A 19,093-nucleotide genomic window follows, 5' to 3' on the forward strand; every position below is an offset into this window, starting at 1 on the left:
ACCAGCCTCTTCTGTACAGAACATTGTTATAAATGTGACTGTAGCATGGCAAAGCACAAAAGGAAAGAACCACATGACAGGGTATTGACATGAGTTGTAAGAATGTAAAAGTGTGAATACACAGCACAAACCTATGATGGCGCCGGAGAAGATGGCTACTATTTTACAGCCCTCTAACCAATTGTACTATTATGTGTGTTTTTTCGCATTATTTGTAATTTATTCTGTACATAATGTTTCTGCCATCGTCTCTTATAACCAAAAAGAGCTTCTGGATATCAGGACAGCGATTACCCACCTCGTATTGGACAAATAATTTTTCTTCAACGAATCGGACGCGAAGGATATCCTACAGACACCCGACATGCCCAAATCTCTGTCATTCGCAGGAGAAAGAGACGGAGATATCGTGGACGTAGGTCGGGGTGCCTTGTAAGGATCCCACGGCAAGCAAGTAAACTGCCTCTTCCATCAATCCTATTAGCCAATCTTCAATCATTTGAAAATAAATTAGTTGACCTAAGATTACGGTTATCCTACCAACAGGACATTAAAATCTGTAATATCTTATGTTTCACCGAGTCGTGGCTGAACGACGACATGGACAACATACAGCTAGCGGGCTATACGCTACATCGGCAGGATAGAACAGCTGACTCCGGTAAGACAAGGGGTGGCGGTCTGTGTATATTTGTAAACAACAGCTGGCGAACAAAATCAAATACTAAGGAAGTCTCAAGGTTTTGCTCGCCTGAGGTAGAGTTTATGATAAGCTGTAGACCACACTATTTACCAAGAGAGTTTTCATCTATATTTTTCATTGCTGTCTATTTACCACCACAAACCAATGCTGGCATTAAGATTGCACTCAATGAGCTGTATAAGGCCATAACTAAACAGGATAATGCTCATCCAGAGGCAGCGCTCCTAGTGGCCGGGGACTTTAATGCAGGGAAACTTAAATCTGTTCTACCTCATTTCTACCAGCATGTTAAATGTGCAACCAGAGGAAAAAAAAACTCTAGACCACCTTTACTCCACACACAGAGACGCATACAAAGCTCTCCCTCGCCCTCCATTTGGCAAATCTGACCATAACTCTATCCTCCTGATTCCTGCTTATAAGCAAAAACTAAAGCAGGATGCACCAGTGACTCGGTTATTAAAAAAGTGGTCAGATGACGCAGATGCTAAGCTATAGGACTGTTTTGCTAGCACAGACTGGAACATGTTCCGGGATTCTTCAGATAGCATTGATGAGTACACCACATCAGTCACTGGCTTCATCAATAAGTGCATCGATGACGTCGTCCCCACAGTGACCGTACGTACATACCCCAACCAGAAGCAATGGATTACAGGCAACATCCGCACTGAGCTAAAGGGTAGAGCTGCCGCATTCAAGGAGCGGGACTCTAACCCGGACGCTTATAAGAAATCCTGCTATGCCCTCCGACGAACCATCAAACAGGCAAAGAGTCAATACAGGACTAAGATTGAATCGTACTACACCGGCTCTGACGCTCGTCAGATGTGGCAGGGCTTGAAAACTATTACAGACTACAAAGGGAAGCACAGCCGCGAGCTGCCCAGTGACACAAGCCTACCAGACGAGCTAAACCACTTATATGCTCGCTTCGAAGCAAGCAACACTGAAGCATGCATGAGAGCACCAGCTGTTCCGGATGACTTTATGATCACACTCTCCGTAGCCGATGTGAGTAAGACTTTTAAGCAGGTCAACATTCACAAGGCCGCAGGGCCAGACGGATTACCAGGATGTGTACTCCGAGCATGTGCTGACCAACTGGCAAGTGTCTTCACCGACATTTTCAACATGTCCCTGACTGAGTCTGTAATACCAACATGTATCAAGCAGACCACCATAGTCCCTGTGCCCAAGGACACTAAGAACCTGCCTAAATGACTACCGACCCGTAGCACTGACGTCTGTAGCCATGAAGTGCTTTGAAAGGCTGGTCATGGCTCACATCAACACAATTATCCCAGAAACGCTAGACCCACTCCAATTTGCATACCACCCCAACATATCCACAGATGATGCAATCTCTATTGCACTCCACACTGCCCTTTCCCACCTGGACAAGAGGAACACCTACGTGAGAATGCTATTCATTGACTACAGCTCAGCGTTCAACACCATTGTGCCCTCAAAGCTCATCACTAAGCTAAGGATCCTGGGACTAAACACCTCCCTCTGCAACTGGATCCTGGACTTCCTGACAAGCCGCCCCCAGGTGGTAAGGGTAGGTAACAACACCTCTGACACGCTGATCCTCAACACGGGGGCCCCTCAGGGGTGCGTGCTCAGTCCCCTCCTGTACTCCCTGTTCACCCATGACTGCATGGCCAGACACGACTCCAACAACATCATTAAGTTTGCCGACGACACAACAGTAGTAGGCCTGATCACCAACAACAACGACACAGCCTATAGGGAGGAGGTCAGAGACTTGGCCGTGTTGGGCCAGGATAACAACCTCTCCCTCAACGTGACCAAGACAAAGGAGATGATTGTGGACTACAGGGAAAAAAAAGAGAACTGAGCACGCCCCCGTTCTCATCGACGGGGCTGTAGTGGAACAGGTTGAGAGCTTCAAGTTCCTTGGTGTCCACATCACCAACGAACTATCATGGTCCAAACACACCAAGACAGTCGTGAAGAGGGCACGACAAAGCCTATTCCCCATCAGGAGACTGAAAATATTTGGCATGGGTCCTCAGATCCTCAAAAGTTTCTACAGCTGCACCATCGATAGCATCCTGACTGGTTGCATCACTGTCTGGTACGGCAACTGCTCTGCCTCCAACCGCAAGGCACTACAGAGGGTAGTGCGTACAGCCCAGTACATCACTGGGGCCAAGCTTCCTGCCATCCAGGACCTCTATACCAGGCGGTGTCAGAGGAAGGCCCTCAAAATTGTCAAAGACTCCAGCCACCCTAGTCATAGACTGTTCTCTCTGCTACCGCACGGCAAGTGGTACCGGAGCGCCAAGTCTAGGTCCAAAAGGCTTCTCAACAGCTTCTACCCCCAAGCCATAAGACTCCTGAACAGCTAATCATGGCTACCCAGACTATTTGCACTGCCCCCCCAACCCCACCCCATCTTTTTACGCTGCTGCTACTCTGTTAATTATTTATGCATAGTCACTTTAACTCTACCCACATGTACATATTACCTCAACTAGCCGGTGCCCCCGCACATTGACTCTGCACCGGTACCCCCCTGTATATAGCCTCCCTACTGTTATTTTATTTTACTTCTGCTCGTTTTTTCCTCAACACTTTTTTGTTGTTGTTTTATTTTACATTTTTATTACAAAATAAATGCATTGTTGGTTAAGGGCTGTAAGTAAGCATTTCACAGTAATGTCTACACCTGTTGTATTCGGCGCATGTGGCAAATAAAATTTGATTTGATGATCCACACCTAACACTTGTCGAAAGAGGGCTGATGCAATTCAATACCTCTATTGACATCACAAAAACATTTCTCACACTCCACAGACATCTAGCCTACATGTTATTGTGTGCATGTGTCGACCAATAGCACTTACAGTGAGCGTGGCTCCAGACTGGAAGAGCTCGTAGGGGTAGAGGATCCTCTCAAAGTGGGACCGCAGCAGAGAGCCCGTACCTTTCCCTGGGGGGAAACTCAACCTGCTGGCCACCTTGGACCATCTCTTCTCCTTACACACTGTCTCAAAGCCTCCCTCAGAGGAGACAATCTGAAATACAATGTTTTTTTAGTAAGATGGTTGTGGTTGACTCATACACAAAATGCATATTTTCAGAATACTAAGGAGATGTACACCAGCACTTAGCACCTCTTTGTCCTCTGTAGCTCAGCTGGTAGAGCACGGCGCTTGTAACACCAAGGTAGTGGGATCGATCCCCGGGACCACCCATACACAAAAATGTATGCACGCACGACTGTAAGTCGCTTTGGATAAAAGCGTCTGCTAAATGGCATATTATTATTATTATTGTTGTCCTAAAACAAAATCCAAAACAAACACTACTTACTCCTCAGTTATAAATACATTATAGCATACTTACACAAACACACCACCCTGCATGTTTCTAAACACAGTATACTGTTCAGGTGAATGGTCTGACGCCGGTCTTACCTTGCTGAGCTGGTAAAGATCGAGGATCTTCCTCTCCACATGAGGGAAGCGCAGCCTGGACCCCTGCAGCTCCCAGAACTTGGCAATCTGATCCAGGAAGTTGAGCTTGACTCGAGTGAGGGCCTGAAAGCAATGGGAGAGGTGAGGGAAGGGTACACAAACACATGAAAGTCAATTCAAGTGAAAAATCTGGCATGCTCAACTCTAAACAGGAGTATAAAGAGGTGTCTTTGAGTGGTGTAGCCTAGGAGAAATCCAAGTAAAGACATAGCCTACACATGCCAGTGACTGATATCCTTTCAACTCTTAAGGTAGGCTAGGCTACAACTTTTCTGACCCTAAAAACCATTCCTAAAGTAGGCCTACCACCCATTCAGGCCAGTGGTCTGTTAACTCAGTCATTGTATACAAGAGTGCTGCCCCCAAAATGTGACGACAGCTGCAGTCAATGCACATAAGGTCTGCACTGTCCAGCCACACCAACGTTTGGGCTACCTACTCACAAAAAACATGTTTATTCATAGAATACATAATAACATATGTTTAAATAACATACATCAGTGAATGACTGACAACAAACTCAGCTGAATAACTAGCCTATTTGACAACTTACTTAGGCAATACCTCTATTTAGGCCTATACCTTATAATGACTACATCCAGGCTACCTAACTGTATTTCCAACATAGCCTTCACAGTGTCGTAACTAGGTACAGTATACTTGCCTCCAATTCATTGAGTCTCTGGACTCTGGGAGTGAAGCGGAAGTTGCGTACGTCGCAGGCAAAAGGAGGTGTCCAGTCCTAAAAGACAGAGAAGAGAACAATGGAAACCAAATGAACAACTTTGGTTCATATTTTTATATGATGAAGTAATGAGGAAGTAAAAGCAACAACAAAAAACTAGAAAATACTTGACAACATAAACATTACATAACAGTATTCAAATCCCCTTTTCACATAAATAATATAAGGATGTGTTGATACAGATTGGGAAAGCATCAGCCCTGGAAATTGGATGTAAAAAAAAAAGTATAATAATATCTAAAATGTTAACTGAATACTGGATATGACACAAATCATAATTTAAGCCCCTGTAGTCTAATTGCTTCAAAATGGGCACAGATTTATCCCCAAAAGACAAATAATATTGGGGCACAGTGCATCAAAGAAAACCTCCCAGAAGCAACTGTCAAGTTTAAGTGAGGCAAATATAAGAGGGTTAGCCTATTCACTCAAAGGTTCTGTGTGGGAAAAGGGAATAAAAGAGAAAAATACAAAAAGGCCAATAGACATACATTTGATTTGCACAAGGCCAAATATGAAAAACATGAAACGTAGTGCTTTAAGGTTCTAATTTCACTTCCTGCTACTGTAGGCCTATCCCAAACCATACAAAACATATATTACTCTTTACAGCTAAATACATGCATATTGTTAATATTGTAGTCATGATGTAGAAAAGACTTGGACATCTAGGACATCAAATGAAAAGCACCTAGGAGTTGATATATCAAATTGTGAATCGTTCAAAAATGTATCTAGACCTCATCTAATTCGTGTAACGTTTACTTGATATCCCGAATGTAACAGTTCCGATCTGTCCAGGAAACACCAAAAAAGAAAACAAAGAGTCACAGACGCGAGTCCTGAATAGAGGCCGCTGTTTTAAATGACGACTTTACTTTAACAGTTTGGCTAAATATAAACATCCAAAATCATTGTTAAAATAAAATGAGAAACAGACAAGAAATTTGACTAATATTTGACCTCCACAAGTGAAAAATTCAAAGAGTAAAATGTCGTTGCCCAACTAAAAATGTGCGTCGGGCTAGGCCGAAAATAACATAAATAGATGACAAGGGCACAAACCAATGCAGCCGTAAATCTTAAAATGGAAGCAATGTGTTATATTCCAAAAGCAGAGACAGTGAGGTTACCTCGGGCGGTCGAATTTTGCAGATGCCAGTTCTCTCTGCAATAGGTCGAATCTTGTTTATAAATCCTAGTGGATCCGAAAAATCTTCCCAACTCGGCTCAAAAACTGGGCACTCAGGAGGGGGTACAAATTCGGCAAAATCAGACATGATGAAATCACAACTGTAAAATTCTCTTTTAAAAAACCAATAGTACTTGTGTTAAAAATGCATTATGTTGACATCTTTGAGTGAGGCCATCTTTCAATTAGCACAGATATTGTTGCTTCGGCAACTTCTCCTTCATGTTCATGATAGTTTTAGTCTCAAGAAAAATCATTTCAATGAAGACAATTTCTTGATATGCCAACAGCTGGGCGACATGACAATATTGTTGTGTTGACGTCTCAAAGACAAAACTGTAAAAGATCAAAAATAAATGTCCATTCCTATTCCATTTTAAGGAAATTGCTGGGCCAAGCCGGGCGGCGTCCACACCCACCACTCCCGTGCAGCAACGTGAACTGCAGGGCTGAGAACTACCTGGGGCGCAGGACAAGATCAGTCAAAAGCGCCATCACTCCCCTTTAAAATGGTGACATATGATCCCGCAACAAACTAAAAATGGACCAAAAAATGTTTTATAACTATAATTTATAACTCTTCTAAGCCCCATATTCACCGAATAAACATTTTCCACATTATTTGCGATTTCACTTTTGAATATCCATCGGTTGCGACATCTTCATGTGCCAGGATAATGCATTATTTCACCAGATTTCGCAATTGTATCCATTTAAAGTTGTGTCTAAGTGGTTATCCAATCTAATGATGACCTTCTTGAGTAGTTTTCCAGCCTAAATGAGTGCAACCCTCTTCATCCGACGAGTAGCTGATGACAATCAACATTGAAACGAGAGCAGTTAGCTAGCAATTTGCGCACATTGTTGATCAAACCGTGTCCACTGCGACGTCCATTCATTTGCACGAGAACATTAGCTAGCTCGTTGCTACAACAGGCAGGGGGTTCCGTGGAGTTGAAGGGTCGACATTCCCGATTCAGCAACAAACGTTATTTGCTCCACAATAAACCAGACGAGCTAATTTAAACCAGTCTCATGCACACAGTTATCCTGCTTCGTGTCACTCGAGTACTTTTCTAGCTGCCGTTGTCATTAAAAAACACGATACTTCCTAGCTAGCTGGCAAGCTTAGCTAATTTAGCCTAGCCACACAGTGCTGTGACTGCTTGCTAGTTGCTGGCCAATAACTTCGTATGGTGTCTTTCTTTAGTTCGCACAGTTCTGGAACAATACAAATTTTTTCAGGATAAACATTTCGTCTATAATTGTTCAGTAAATGCCTATGTTGCTCGACGCTTTGAACGTTCGAATATTGTATATATTGAGATATTTTCCACCTTTCTTTTACTAGCAATGACCATATCACTACCATGTATCAATCCTCCACTTCCGCCTCCACATCCGCTTCAAGAAAACTAGAACCATGGTTTTACTTATTATTTCCCTCTATACAAAATCATATGCCTCCAGATATGTGCATAAACATTTATGGTAAATTAATTGTAGTCTTGTAAGGTACTACTACTAGTGCTGCGTTCATAACCAAGTGGGGGAAAGAATCCATCATCTCTAGCGGTGCTTTCACGACCACTGGGATTCGGGGAAAAAACGAGGTCAAATCGTGACGTCAGTGATATTCAGGTCGGAGAAGTCGGAGCTCTAGGATGATCCCAGAGTTTCCGACTTGGAATTCCGAGTTGGATGACATTTCAAACCCATTTTTCCCAGTCGAAATACATTTCCCCCGAATTGCCAGTTGCATTGAACTCACTGAAGTCGGATGTCGGAGATTTCCCAGTTGTATGAGCTCCGACTTCTCCCACATGATGACCTCTGATATCGCCTAAGGAAATTATTTCCATAACAGAATTTTCGCCACTTAAGTGTAACTAAACATTCTTTATAAAAGCAATATATTTATATGTTTTTTTTAACACTATAATTAGTTTACAAGTATGATTGATAGCTGTACTTTTAGTTTATGGTTGATCAGCTTGTTGGCCATTAGCCAATCGGCGTTTCAACGAGTTCAAAGCATGTGTGAATGCATCCAATTTGTATTTACGACTTCACAACTAGTAATTACCACTTTCCCACTTGGTTATGCTGCGTTCTGTCGTAGTAAATATATATAATGTTATAGCTTGGTCTGACTAAAATCTTGTGCATGACCCATCTTGTGTTGGGCCTTTGTATTTAATACAATGCACAAAGACTTCTATCTTGTCGGCCTTATCAGCAGGTGGCTATGGACAACACCCACGCCATAGGTCTCTCAGTTCTCCCAACTCACGACTTCTTGCTCTGAGGACATACACACACACACCCACACACACACACACATATACACACACACACACACACACATCATCATTGTTAAACATACACACACATACACACACACACACACACACACACACATACACACGCACACACACACACACATCATCATTGTTAAACATACACACACATACACACACACACACACACACACACATACGCACACACACACACACACACATCATCATTGTTAAGCACACACACACACAAAAACCCCCTTCTCTTAGGCTGAACATCTGAAGACAGAGAACCCGACTCAGAGCCAATGCAATGGAGGTGACCTCGACCAACTCATCAGGACCAATCAGAAGATCAGAACTACTAGAATCAACCTACTTTATTTTATTGTATAAAATGTCAGCACACAATGTTTAGGGGCTCTCTCTCAGATATCTCCCTACGAGATTGACGAACGGGTCCGTGCACGCTATTCTCAGATATCTTTACCTCTGAATAAACTGCCTTATATTATACAATTATCCACCTTGTCCAAAAGTCTCTACTTGGTCTCCGTTCTCCAGTAAACTTGTTTTATCAACAAAACTTGGTAGCAGAGGATGGTTTTCTAACTCTGAATTCGGTCCATAAAAGTTGATAGAGACAGGAGACAAGTAAGAGACGGATCTGAAAGGACGGGTGACCTGTCCGCAGGAGCAGCCGGGAATCCAGCTCGCCTCAGGAAACTGATCTAGACGGCCGTCAATACAAAGGTAAGCAGAACCTGTTAAAACAAAATCTGCATATTGTATTGTAGGATAAACTAAATTATGATCAGTAAGTACTGGGCGTGAGTATGGATTACTGTAAAATTTATAACATATCTATTATGACTCAAAAGGCACATATGTAAAGATATCTGAATTCTTTAGGTTTTTACTGTTGAAATGTGACTCTCTAGGGGAGGAGTCTAGTTACAGAGGTTGTGGTTCACGAGAGACGGACCCTTTTATTTTTTACTGTTGATATCTGAAATCTTAGGTTTTTACTGTTGAAATGTGACTCTAAGAGAAGAAGTCTAGTTACAGTGGTTTTATTTTCTGTTGAAATGCGGCTTTCTAGTGAGGAGCCTATTACAGAGGTTTTGGTCCACAAGCGATGGACCCCTTTTATTTGATCCACAAGAGAAGGATCTGGTGACTTGATAAAAAGATTCAGATAGTCGGGTTGAGTTAATTCCGTGAGAATCCAAGTCCAGAAAAGGTTCTCCCGACTAGACGCCAGTTGAATGGTTTAAACGACTGGGAGTCTCCTTGAGGAGAATCAAAAAAAATAAAAATAAAAATACAAGTTCAGATAGTCGGGCAATTGGTTGACGTGGCACTCAACTATATGTACTGTGAGGAACTTAAACTGAATTCCTGTGTTGCTTAGGTTTTTACTGTTGAAATGTGACTCTAAGAGAAGAAGTCTAGTTACAGTGGTTTTATTTTCTGTTGAAATGCGGCTTTCTAGTGAGGAGCCTATTACAGAGGTTTTGGTCCACAAGCGATGGACCCCTTTTATTTGATCCACAAGAGAAGGATCTGGTGACTTGATAAAAAGATTCAGATAGTCGGGTTGAGTTAATTCCGTGAGAATCCAAGTCCAGAAAAGGTTCTCCCGACTAGACGCCAGTTGAATGGTTTAAACGACTGGGAGTCTCCTTGAGGAGAATCAAAAAAAAAAAAAAAAAAAATACAAGTTCAGATAGTCGGGCAATTGGTTGACGTGGCACTCAACTATATGTACTGTGAGGAACTTAAACTGAATTTGTGTGTTGATGCTGATATGTAATGAAAATGTAATTGTTGAAATGATAACCTGAATGTTGTGTAAGATTGGCCGTTTCATGAGACTAACTAGTGGATAACTTTTAAGAGGACCACCGAGTCCTATTTTGCCTGTTATGTAGCCGCTGCGCTAAAAGCTGACTTGAACTTTTTCCCTCTTGTGGTGTTGGTATTTTCATAATTCCTAAAATTAGATTGATAATTATTTTGGAAGCGCTCGAGTTTGTTAATATATTGTTCCAAAAGGGCGATTCTGATACCTTTTGGGAAAATATATAATAACTCGAATAACTGAAAAACAATAATAACTTTTGCTAAATAATTCCTAAAATTAAATTGATAATTATTTTGGGAGCGCTTGAGTTTGTTAATATATTGTTCCAAAAGGGCGGTTCTGATACCTTTTGGGAAAATATATAATAACTCGAATAACTGAAAAACAATAATAACTTTTGCTAAATAATTCCTAAAATTAAATTGATAATTATTTTGGGAGCGCTTGAGTTTGTTAATATATTGTTCCAAAAGGGCGGTTCTGATACCTTTTGGGAAAATATATAATAATTCGAATAATTGAAAAACAATAATACCTTTTGCAAAATAATTCCTAATAATAAAGTATTGAACATTTTTTGTGTACGAGGGTGGGACATCAGAGATAAATCTCAGTCAGCGCCAAGAATACATTGCTGGATTCGGCCAGTGACGGGCTAAGAGCACCAAGATAGTCTAACAAAAAACTGTATAACCATGGCAACCACTACCGTCCCAAAACTCAAGTTTAATGAATATCTAGATCAAAAAATACAGGATAGAGCGGGAGTGGTGCCGAATGGTTTTTTAATTCGATCTAAAAGTTGGTGCGAGAGGAAAAGGCAAATCATCGATCTAAAAACAGACGGAAGAGTGACCTGAAAATCCTGGAGAAATCAACTATTCGTCTTGGCTCAGGAAACCTGATCAGAGCGCGCTCTTCTAAAAAGGTATGCAGAGCCTGTTAAAACGAAATCTTGCATATTGTATTATAGACCAATACCAAATTATGATCAGTAGTACTGAGCGTGAGTATGAATACTTGTTAAATAATTTTCCATCCTAATGAATTAAGGCATACATGAGATATCTGGTACTGTGTTTTATACTAAGGAATTAAGGAATAAGGAATAAGGAATAAGGAATAAAGATAAACGTATCCAGAATGTGTCGAACTACGGATTGACGCATTGGTGGATAAGATTTGACCCACAACTAGATTCCTAAAGGGACCCAGTTTGAACTGAGACCTTTTGCATAAATCCTATTAGGGGAGGTCCTACCCTATAGGTTGCGAGGAGGTAGAAGTTTAACTGTGGCAGAGTTCTAGACATTAGGTGGAGGGAGAGGTATGGTTTTGAGGGACGTCTGGACGCAGATAAACTCGAATCCATGCTTAAAACAGATACATAAGGTGTGTAAAGGAGAAATGAGCAATGAGAGAGAAAGAGAGTTGCGAGGGGAGGGGCTGGAGAGAGCGAAAGTGTGGCTTTTGGAGCGAGGAAAGACTGGAGTTGGCTGGGAACACCACGGGGTGATTATTTGAGAGGTGCCTGTGGGTTTCTGACGAGGGATGAGATGGGTGAGAAAGTAGAGAATATTTACATTTGCATTTTTGGTGATTTGGCAGACGCTCTTGTCCAGAGCGACTTGCAGGAGCGATTGGGGTTGAGTGCCTTGCTCGAGGGCACATCGGCAGATTTTTCGCCTGGTCGGCTCGGGGATTGGAACCGGCGACCTCTCGGTTCTTGGCGCGGCGCTACTGATCACTAAGCTGCCTGCCGCCCCATATGAGTTTAAGGTTGTGGCGTTGTTTGATCATGTGATAAGGTTTAATTTGTAATCGGACCATAACTAAAGTGGTTGTAGAAGTAATGTATAGGTAGGGGAGAGCCAATAGGGGGCTCCATTGAACTATTATGGTTTATTTGGCATTTCAATGGCATAAGGTGAAATCTGTATGCATGAGGGGAATTCGATTATGTATTATTATAGTATTATGGACACTCCGTAATAAATAAACTGAACCAAACAAGACGTTACTACAGCAATAGAGAATAGTTAATGTTGTTACGTTAGTTCTTAAACCCGATGATAGAGGAAAATGCAGAACGCTGTTAGAGTGTGTTTTATTTAGGCTACTAGGGTGTTTGAGACGGAAGGGCTGGCTAGACGGGGGTGATGACGTGGCTGGATGTGCGACGTGAAAGTATTTACTTTGTGAGAATCGTAGATGGTGTGGAGTGACTGGCGATGTCCCTGGTTCGAACACAGGTAGGGACAGTAGACAAAGCTTTCGCAGTGGGGCTATATACCTAGATTACTATGTGGATGTGAAAGGTTGAATTAGATAGCTTAAATAGAAGTATTCTAGAAAAGTCTATGAAAATATGTTATAAGGTTACCATGCGCTCTCCCCGAAGGAGCAAGGGGAGGGTGAGAGACAGTACAGTTCAGATGGTAGGAACATTATTAAATGTATGCTAATCAACGATAGCAAGTATTTGTTTTATTAATTAGGGCATAATCAGAGAGAACAGTTAAATAAATTGAATAGCGAACTGAAATGGTTTAGCGGGAAAATATAAATGTTTGGTACATGTAGCAGAGTTAGGGTAATCAATTAAATAATAATTGTATACGCGAGGAATTTTGAGTGGTTTTATAGATTAGTTATGAGGAATTAGATTGATACTCGTTGGAATGTTGCCAAGGGCTAGGGGAGCAGTAGTGAAGTTAGGCCGTATTTAGGTCATGAAAGTGAGCTACCAAATTAAGGCCTGGCTATTTGTGGTTGTTTTTCAAATTGGGTTTTCAAATAAAAAACAACACACCTAGTATGATGTTTATAAAGCCTTGTTTCAATTTTTGGGGGGTTTTCAGCAGGTCAAGGGTTATAGGTCTTAAAGGTGCACACAGTGAATTTTATGGATTTTTTAGGTTTTGGCTGAGTTTGGGGTATATATGATTTCTTATGAGAATGAATGTCATGAGGACTTAATGAACACTTGGGATAACTAACATTTATGAAATATTTAGAATAATGGTAATTGTTTAGTATACTATGGGATTAAACAGTTCGTTAAATGATTTCAATGGCTTCTGAACTCTGTTTTAACATTCTGGTGTTAATTAATCATCCACACTAGTACATTCTAAAGGCATGAGAGGAAGACTTTAAGATAGTTTATTTTACTAAGTTGAGGGTAATTTATAGTACTGTGAAAATTGTGAAGAAGATTATAATTTGGTAATAATATATTTGATTTGAACCATAAATAACAGAAGAGAGAGTGGAGGAATGGCAATTGGATAATGAAATACCAATATTAACTAAAGTGATTGTTTAGGTAGGTGGTAATATTGACACATGGCCAAATCATGTGTCAAAGAGGGGGATGGTTGGATTAAATATTAAATATATACGAAGGAGAGGACAAAATACTTTATTAAATATATACGAAGGAGAGGACAAAATACTTTAAAAAAAACAACATGTATGATAGTTTATTAACCACACCTGTATGTCAGAGGTTTTGTGCCCCACAGGTGAACTAAAGGAGAAGGTGACCCACTCTATCTAACCAGGAGACTGAATCAGGCCTGGCGGGAAGGGCCCCTACCAAGTACTGCCTTTGCCAGCAGAATAGCTGAGAGATCCATCTGGGTGCATGTCACACACTGTACAAAACCAGCTACACCTGACGAACAAACACAGAGTTAGGAGAAAGATCCGATCACCACTATGGTTCGGGGGTTGCCTCCTTAACGAAGATTCCCTTACCCTGTCTGATCATCCTTGTGTGAGTTCGATAGAAGGTAAAGCAATGGGTTGGCCTCTGGCATCTGACATGTTCTCAGGGCAAGGGTGGGGATTCACAGGTCTCCCGACGGTAGGTAGCTGTCTGATTGTGGGGGCCATATTCCTAACACACACGGACCCTCCTGTTTCAGCCAGAAGTGGTAGTTAACCTAACACAAGTTGAAAAGGCATAGGAGACAGCTAGACGTAGGGAAAGGGGAAATTCTAGAGTAAACCTCTCTGAGGGAGGTAGTGAGACCGGGGCTGTGATAAAGATAGTGCAAAACTATGGACCTGGAGGAAGTAGTACAGGTGGAAACGGGGTATAGAAATCTTAACCTGTGGTTGGAATGGATTCAGTATACGGAAAAAAACTATGTCTAAAGAGGACTGTTTTGCCTGTAGGACAGCCAAACCAGGGATAACAACTACTCCGTTCCCCTTGACAGGCTTTAACTCTCTGTCAGGTTTTTCCTCCATGCAAGCCACCTGGGAATGTGGTGAAAGAGTCTTATGGTAACTTGCACTATCTGTTTCCCCCGATAACAAAGTCATCCCGACCTGGGTTGCCTCAGTTTGAAGTCACAGGGGATTCTTATTATTGTTTTTCTAGGACTAGTAAGGATAGGATACAGGGTAGGGCATCTTAGCTCCTGCTCCCACACAGAGAATGTCACACCTAAAGAGACCATGACTAAATCTCTCCTCTTTGTTGCAGCAAGAGGATTATAGGAGCCAAAACCAGGCCCGTGCTGACATCTGATGGATGTGTGGTGATAACTGATTGTGAACTCACCTACATACGCAAACAATCAAACGTGTCAGAGATTGGTGAGTTGTCACATAGAAAGTAGGACCTCCTCCCGGGATCCTTTGATGAAAGGATATATATTGATGGGATCCACAATCAGATCGCAGCTGGGTTTGAATCAAGTATTTTCTGGTGGTCAAACAATTAATAAAAATGTAGATTGGATAAATTATATTTAATATAACCAGCAAAAGATTTATTAACCACACTCGTGATGCAATAAAGGGATTAGCTGAGCAGACAGCGGCAACTAGCTTAATGACATGGCAGAATAGAATAGCTTTAGATATGCTTTTGGCTGAGCGGGACGGGGTTTGTGTTCTGTTTGGATATATGTGCTGTACTTTCATCTCCAACAATATAGCACCGGACGGGCCCGTGACCAAAGCGCTTGAGTGACCATCACCACGCTGGCGAACGAACTGGTTGAGAACTCTGGTATTGATAGCTCCATAAACGGTTGGTTTGATAACGTATTTGGTAAATGGAAAACTATTGTTGTGACTATTCTGGGTGAAGTTATGGCCTCTATGGGTATACTTGTTCTTTGTGGATGTTGCCTTATTTCCTGGCTGAGTGACTGGTTTGGTGAGTACTCTTCTATGGTGGTTACTGGATTTCTGACCCTAGTAATTGTGTTTTTGCTGTTAATGTGTTGTGCTGCTTGCATCGTCCCCTGTCTCAGGAGGTCAGTGGTAGGAGTGGTGCAGGCGTCAGGTATGATGCTGTTGTTACCGGCCCAGGATGATGCAGGTGACTCTGCTACTGACTCTGAGACCAAGCTGGATGATCCATGTTTTGCCTAGTAAAATACATACACGCATTTATTTTCAGTTCTTGCTCATTTATTACCTTACGTTTTTACTAACCACTGTGATTGTTTATTCTTCCTGATGTGAAGGTAAAGGATTCCTGGGTGGCTGGTAGCCAACTCAGTACATGTTAGGTGTAGGGGAGGAATAGAGGGTTAAAATTATTATTTTTTATTTTCTATTAACATTAAATGTTGTGATTTAATTTCCATATCCTGTTATTCTTAAGGGTGATTATACTCTGTTTAGAGTGACACCATAAAATTGTTGGGTTTTATTTTTTTGGATCTGTATGTGATGAATAGCTTGGAAGGAATGCATTAATGAGGAGCACTATACTGATATGGATTGTTTCACATAACAGGCTGATAAGAACACTCTCTCTTTGTTGTCTGTGAAACTGTCCTTGAACATGGGTACATGGAGTACAGTTTTTGGGGGCTCGTCCTTTTGGGTGCTGACTGTTGTACTATTAATAAAAACGTCGATAGAATTAACTGCATACATTAATGTTAAAATTAGGCAATTGGACACAACAAGGTTTTGAGGCGGTGCATGGCCAGTTGGCTGCAACCTCTCTCATGGCTTTCCAAAATTGTATTGCTGTCGACATGCTCCTGGCTGAAAAAGGAGGAGTATGTGCTATGTTTGGTGAACAATGTTGTACCTTTATTCCCAACAATACAGCCACAGATGGCAGTTTGATAATTGCCCTGGAAGGGTTACGAACTCTTAATGGTAAGATGAAGAGCCACTCAGGGGTGGACACTTCAATGTGGGACTCTTGGATGGATGCGTTTGGTAAATATAAAACGCTTGTTTCTTCTATACTTGTATCCATCTCAATTTTGCTGCAATTCTAGTGCTTTGTGGATGCTGTTGCATTCCATGCATACGGACGCTGACAACCAGGATTATAACCACCGCTATTGATCCACATCCTGCAGATAACGGTCAGATGTTTCCTTTGCTTGCTATTGACGATGCTGACCAAGGATATCTGGATGATGAATAGCATTTAAGCTTTTTGTCACGTCTCTTGTGAGACGTGAGGAGGGGGAATCAAAACTTTATCTTCTGATAAAGTTTTCCCTATTTTGCCAATTACACTGTTAGCTTGTGTCACGTCTTAAGTTTTCCTTCTTTACTGTTACTTGGTCACGTCTCTGGGGAGACGTGAAGAGAGGGATTTGTCGTAGTAAATATATATAATGTTATAGCTTGGTCTGACTAAAATCTTGTGCATGACCCATCTTGTGTTGGGCCTTTGTATTTAATACAATGCACAAAGACTTCTATCTTGTCGGCCTTATCAGCAGGTGGCTATGGACAACACCCACGCCATAGGTCTCTCAGTTCTCCCAACTCACGACTTCTTGCTCTGAGGACATACACACACACACACCCACACACACACACACATACACACACACACACACACACATCATCATTGTTAAACATACACACACATACACACACACACACACACACACACACATACACACGCACACACACACACACATCATCATTGTTAAACATACACACACATACACACACACACACATACGCACACACACACACACACACATCATCATTGTTAAGCACACACACACACAAAAACCCCCTTCTCTTAGGCTGAACATCTGAAGACAGAGAACCCGACTCAGAGCCAATGCAATGGAGGTGACCTCGACCAACTCATCAGGACCAATCAGAAGATCAGAACTACTAGAATCAACCTACTTTATTTTATTGTATAAAATGTCAGCACACAATGTTTAGGGGCTCTCTCTCAGATATCTCCCTACAAGATTGACGAACGGGTCCGTGCACGCTATTCTCAGATATCTTTACCTCTGAATAAACTGCCTTATATTATACAATTATCCACCTTGTCCAAAAGTCTCTACTTGGTCTCCGTTCTCCAGTAAACTTGTTTTATCAACAGTTCATGAGCTCATCAGAGCTTCCTATTTAATTTCGATAATACGGCTTTGTTTCATTCATGTGCTTTTTGGTCGAAACAATTCTTCAAACAATGTTGCTTATGCTGTAGGGTCGTTCAAGTGAAACTTCCCAGTCGGAACTTCCGATAACTCCGAAAGCATGTATACAGGGTCAGTGTGTAAGGATAATAGAAAAGGTCACCCCATACAAAACCAACCAGTCAATATAATCGAGAACTATAATCAGAAATCACGTGATATGTATCAAACAGTGGGGCGCCGTCTGACCCGCTTGTTGGTAACTATTTATATGCTAATTTCTGAACGCAAAAAGCATCAACCATGGCTGTTATTACACCCCGTACAAGTTGGTGGCGTTTTTTTTTTTTTTTTCACATTTATTTAACCAGGTAAGCCAGTTGAGAACAAGTTCTCATTTACAACTGCGACCTGGCCAAGATAAAGCATAGCAGTGCGATAAAAACAACACAGAGTTACATATGGGGTAAAAAAAACATAAAGTCAAAAATACAACAGAAAATATATATACAGTGTGTGCAAATGTAGCAAGTTATGGAGGTAAGGCAATAATTAGGCTATAGTGCAAAATAATTACAATAGTATTAACACTGGAATGCTAGATGTGCAAGAGATTATGTGCAAATAGAGATACTGGGGTGCAAAAGAGCAAAATAAATAACAATATAGGGATGAGGTAGTTGGGTGGGCTAATTTCAGATGGGCTGTGTACAGGTGCAGTGATCGGTAAGGTGCTCTGACAACTGATGCTTAAAGTTAGTGAGGGAGATAAGAGTCTCCAGCTTCAGAGATTTTTGCAATTCGTTCCAGTCATTGGCAGCAGAGAACTGGAAGGAATGGCGGCCAAAGGAGGTGTTGGCTTTGGGAATGACCAGTGAGATATACCTGCTGGAGCGCAGACTACGGATGGGTGCTGCTATGGTGACCAATGAGCTAAGATAAGGCGGGGATTTGCCTAGCAGTGATTTATAGATGGCCTGGAGCCAGTGGGTTTGACGACCGAACATGTAGTGAGGACCAGCCAACAAGAGCGTACAGGTCACAGTGGTGGGTAGTGTATGGGGCTTTGGAGACAAAACGGATGGCACTGTGATAGACTACATCCAATTTGCTGAGTAGAGTGTTGGAGGCTATTTTGTAAATGACATCGCCGAAGTCAAGGATCGGTAGGATAGTCAGTTTTACGAGGGCATGTTTGGCAGCATGAGTGAAGGAGGCTTTGTTGCGAAATAGGAAGCCAATTCTAGATTTAACTTTGGATTGGAGATTCTTTATGTGAGTCTGGAAGGAGAGTTTACAGTCTAACCAGACACCTAGGTATTTGTAGTTGTCCACATACTCTATGTCAGACCCGTCGAGAGTGGTGATTCTAGTCGGGTGGGCGGGTGCCAG

The 19,093-nt window shown here is 41.7% G+C and overlaps 1 protein-coding gene across 4 annotated transcripts in view; it reads right to left on the reverse strand.

Moving 5' to 3' along the window:
- Positions 1–7,515, reverse strand: part of LOC121554974 (lysine-specific demethylase 5A) — a 39,167-nt gene extending 31,652 nt beyond the window's left edge. For all 4 annotated transcript variants that reach the window (XM_041868713.2, XM_041868712.2, XM_041868714.2 and 1 more), the window contains exons 1-4: positions 6,091–7,515; positions 4,877–4,954; positions 4,153–4,275; positions 3,580–3,750 (exon numbers count right to left, since the gene is read on the reverse strand). In XM_041868713.2, the coding sequence (XP_041724647.2) occupies positions 3,580–3,750; positions 4,153–4,275; positions 4,877–4,954; positions 6,091–6,237 (519 nt within the window). In that variant the 5' untranslated portion in view covers positions 6,238–7,515. The remainder of the gene's footprint in view (positions 1–3,579; positions 3,751–4,152; positions 4,276–4,876; positions 4,955–6,090) is intronic.
- Between the last annotated feature and the right edge of the window lie 11,578 nt (positions 7,516–19,093).

This window comes from Coregonus clupeaformis, chromosome 40, assembly GCF_020615455.1.
Source record: "Coregonus clupeaformis isolate EN_2021a chromosome 40, ASM2061545v1, whole genome shotgun sequence".
NCBI lineage: Eukaryota > Metazoa > Chordata > Actinopteri > Salmoniformes > Salmonidae > Coregonus > Coregonus clupeaformis.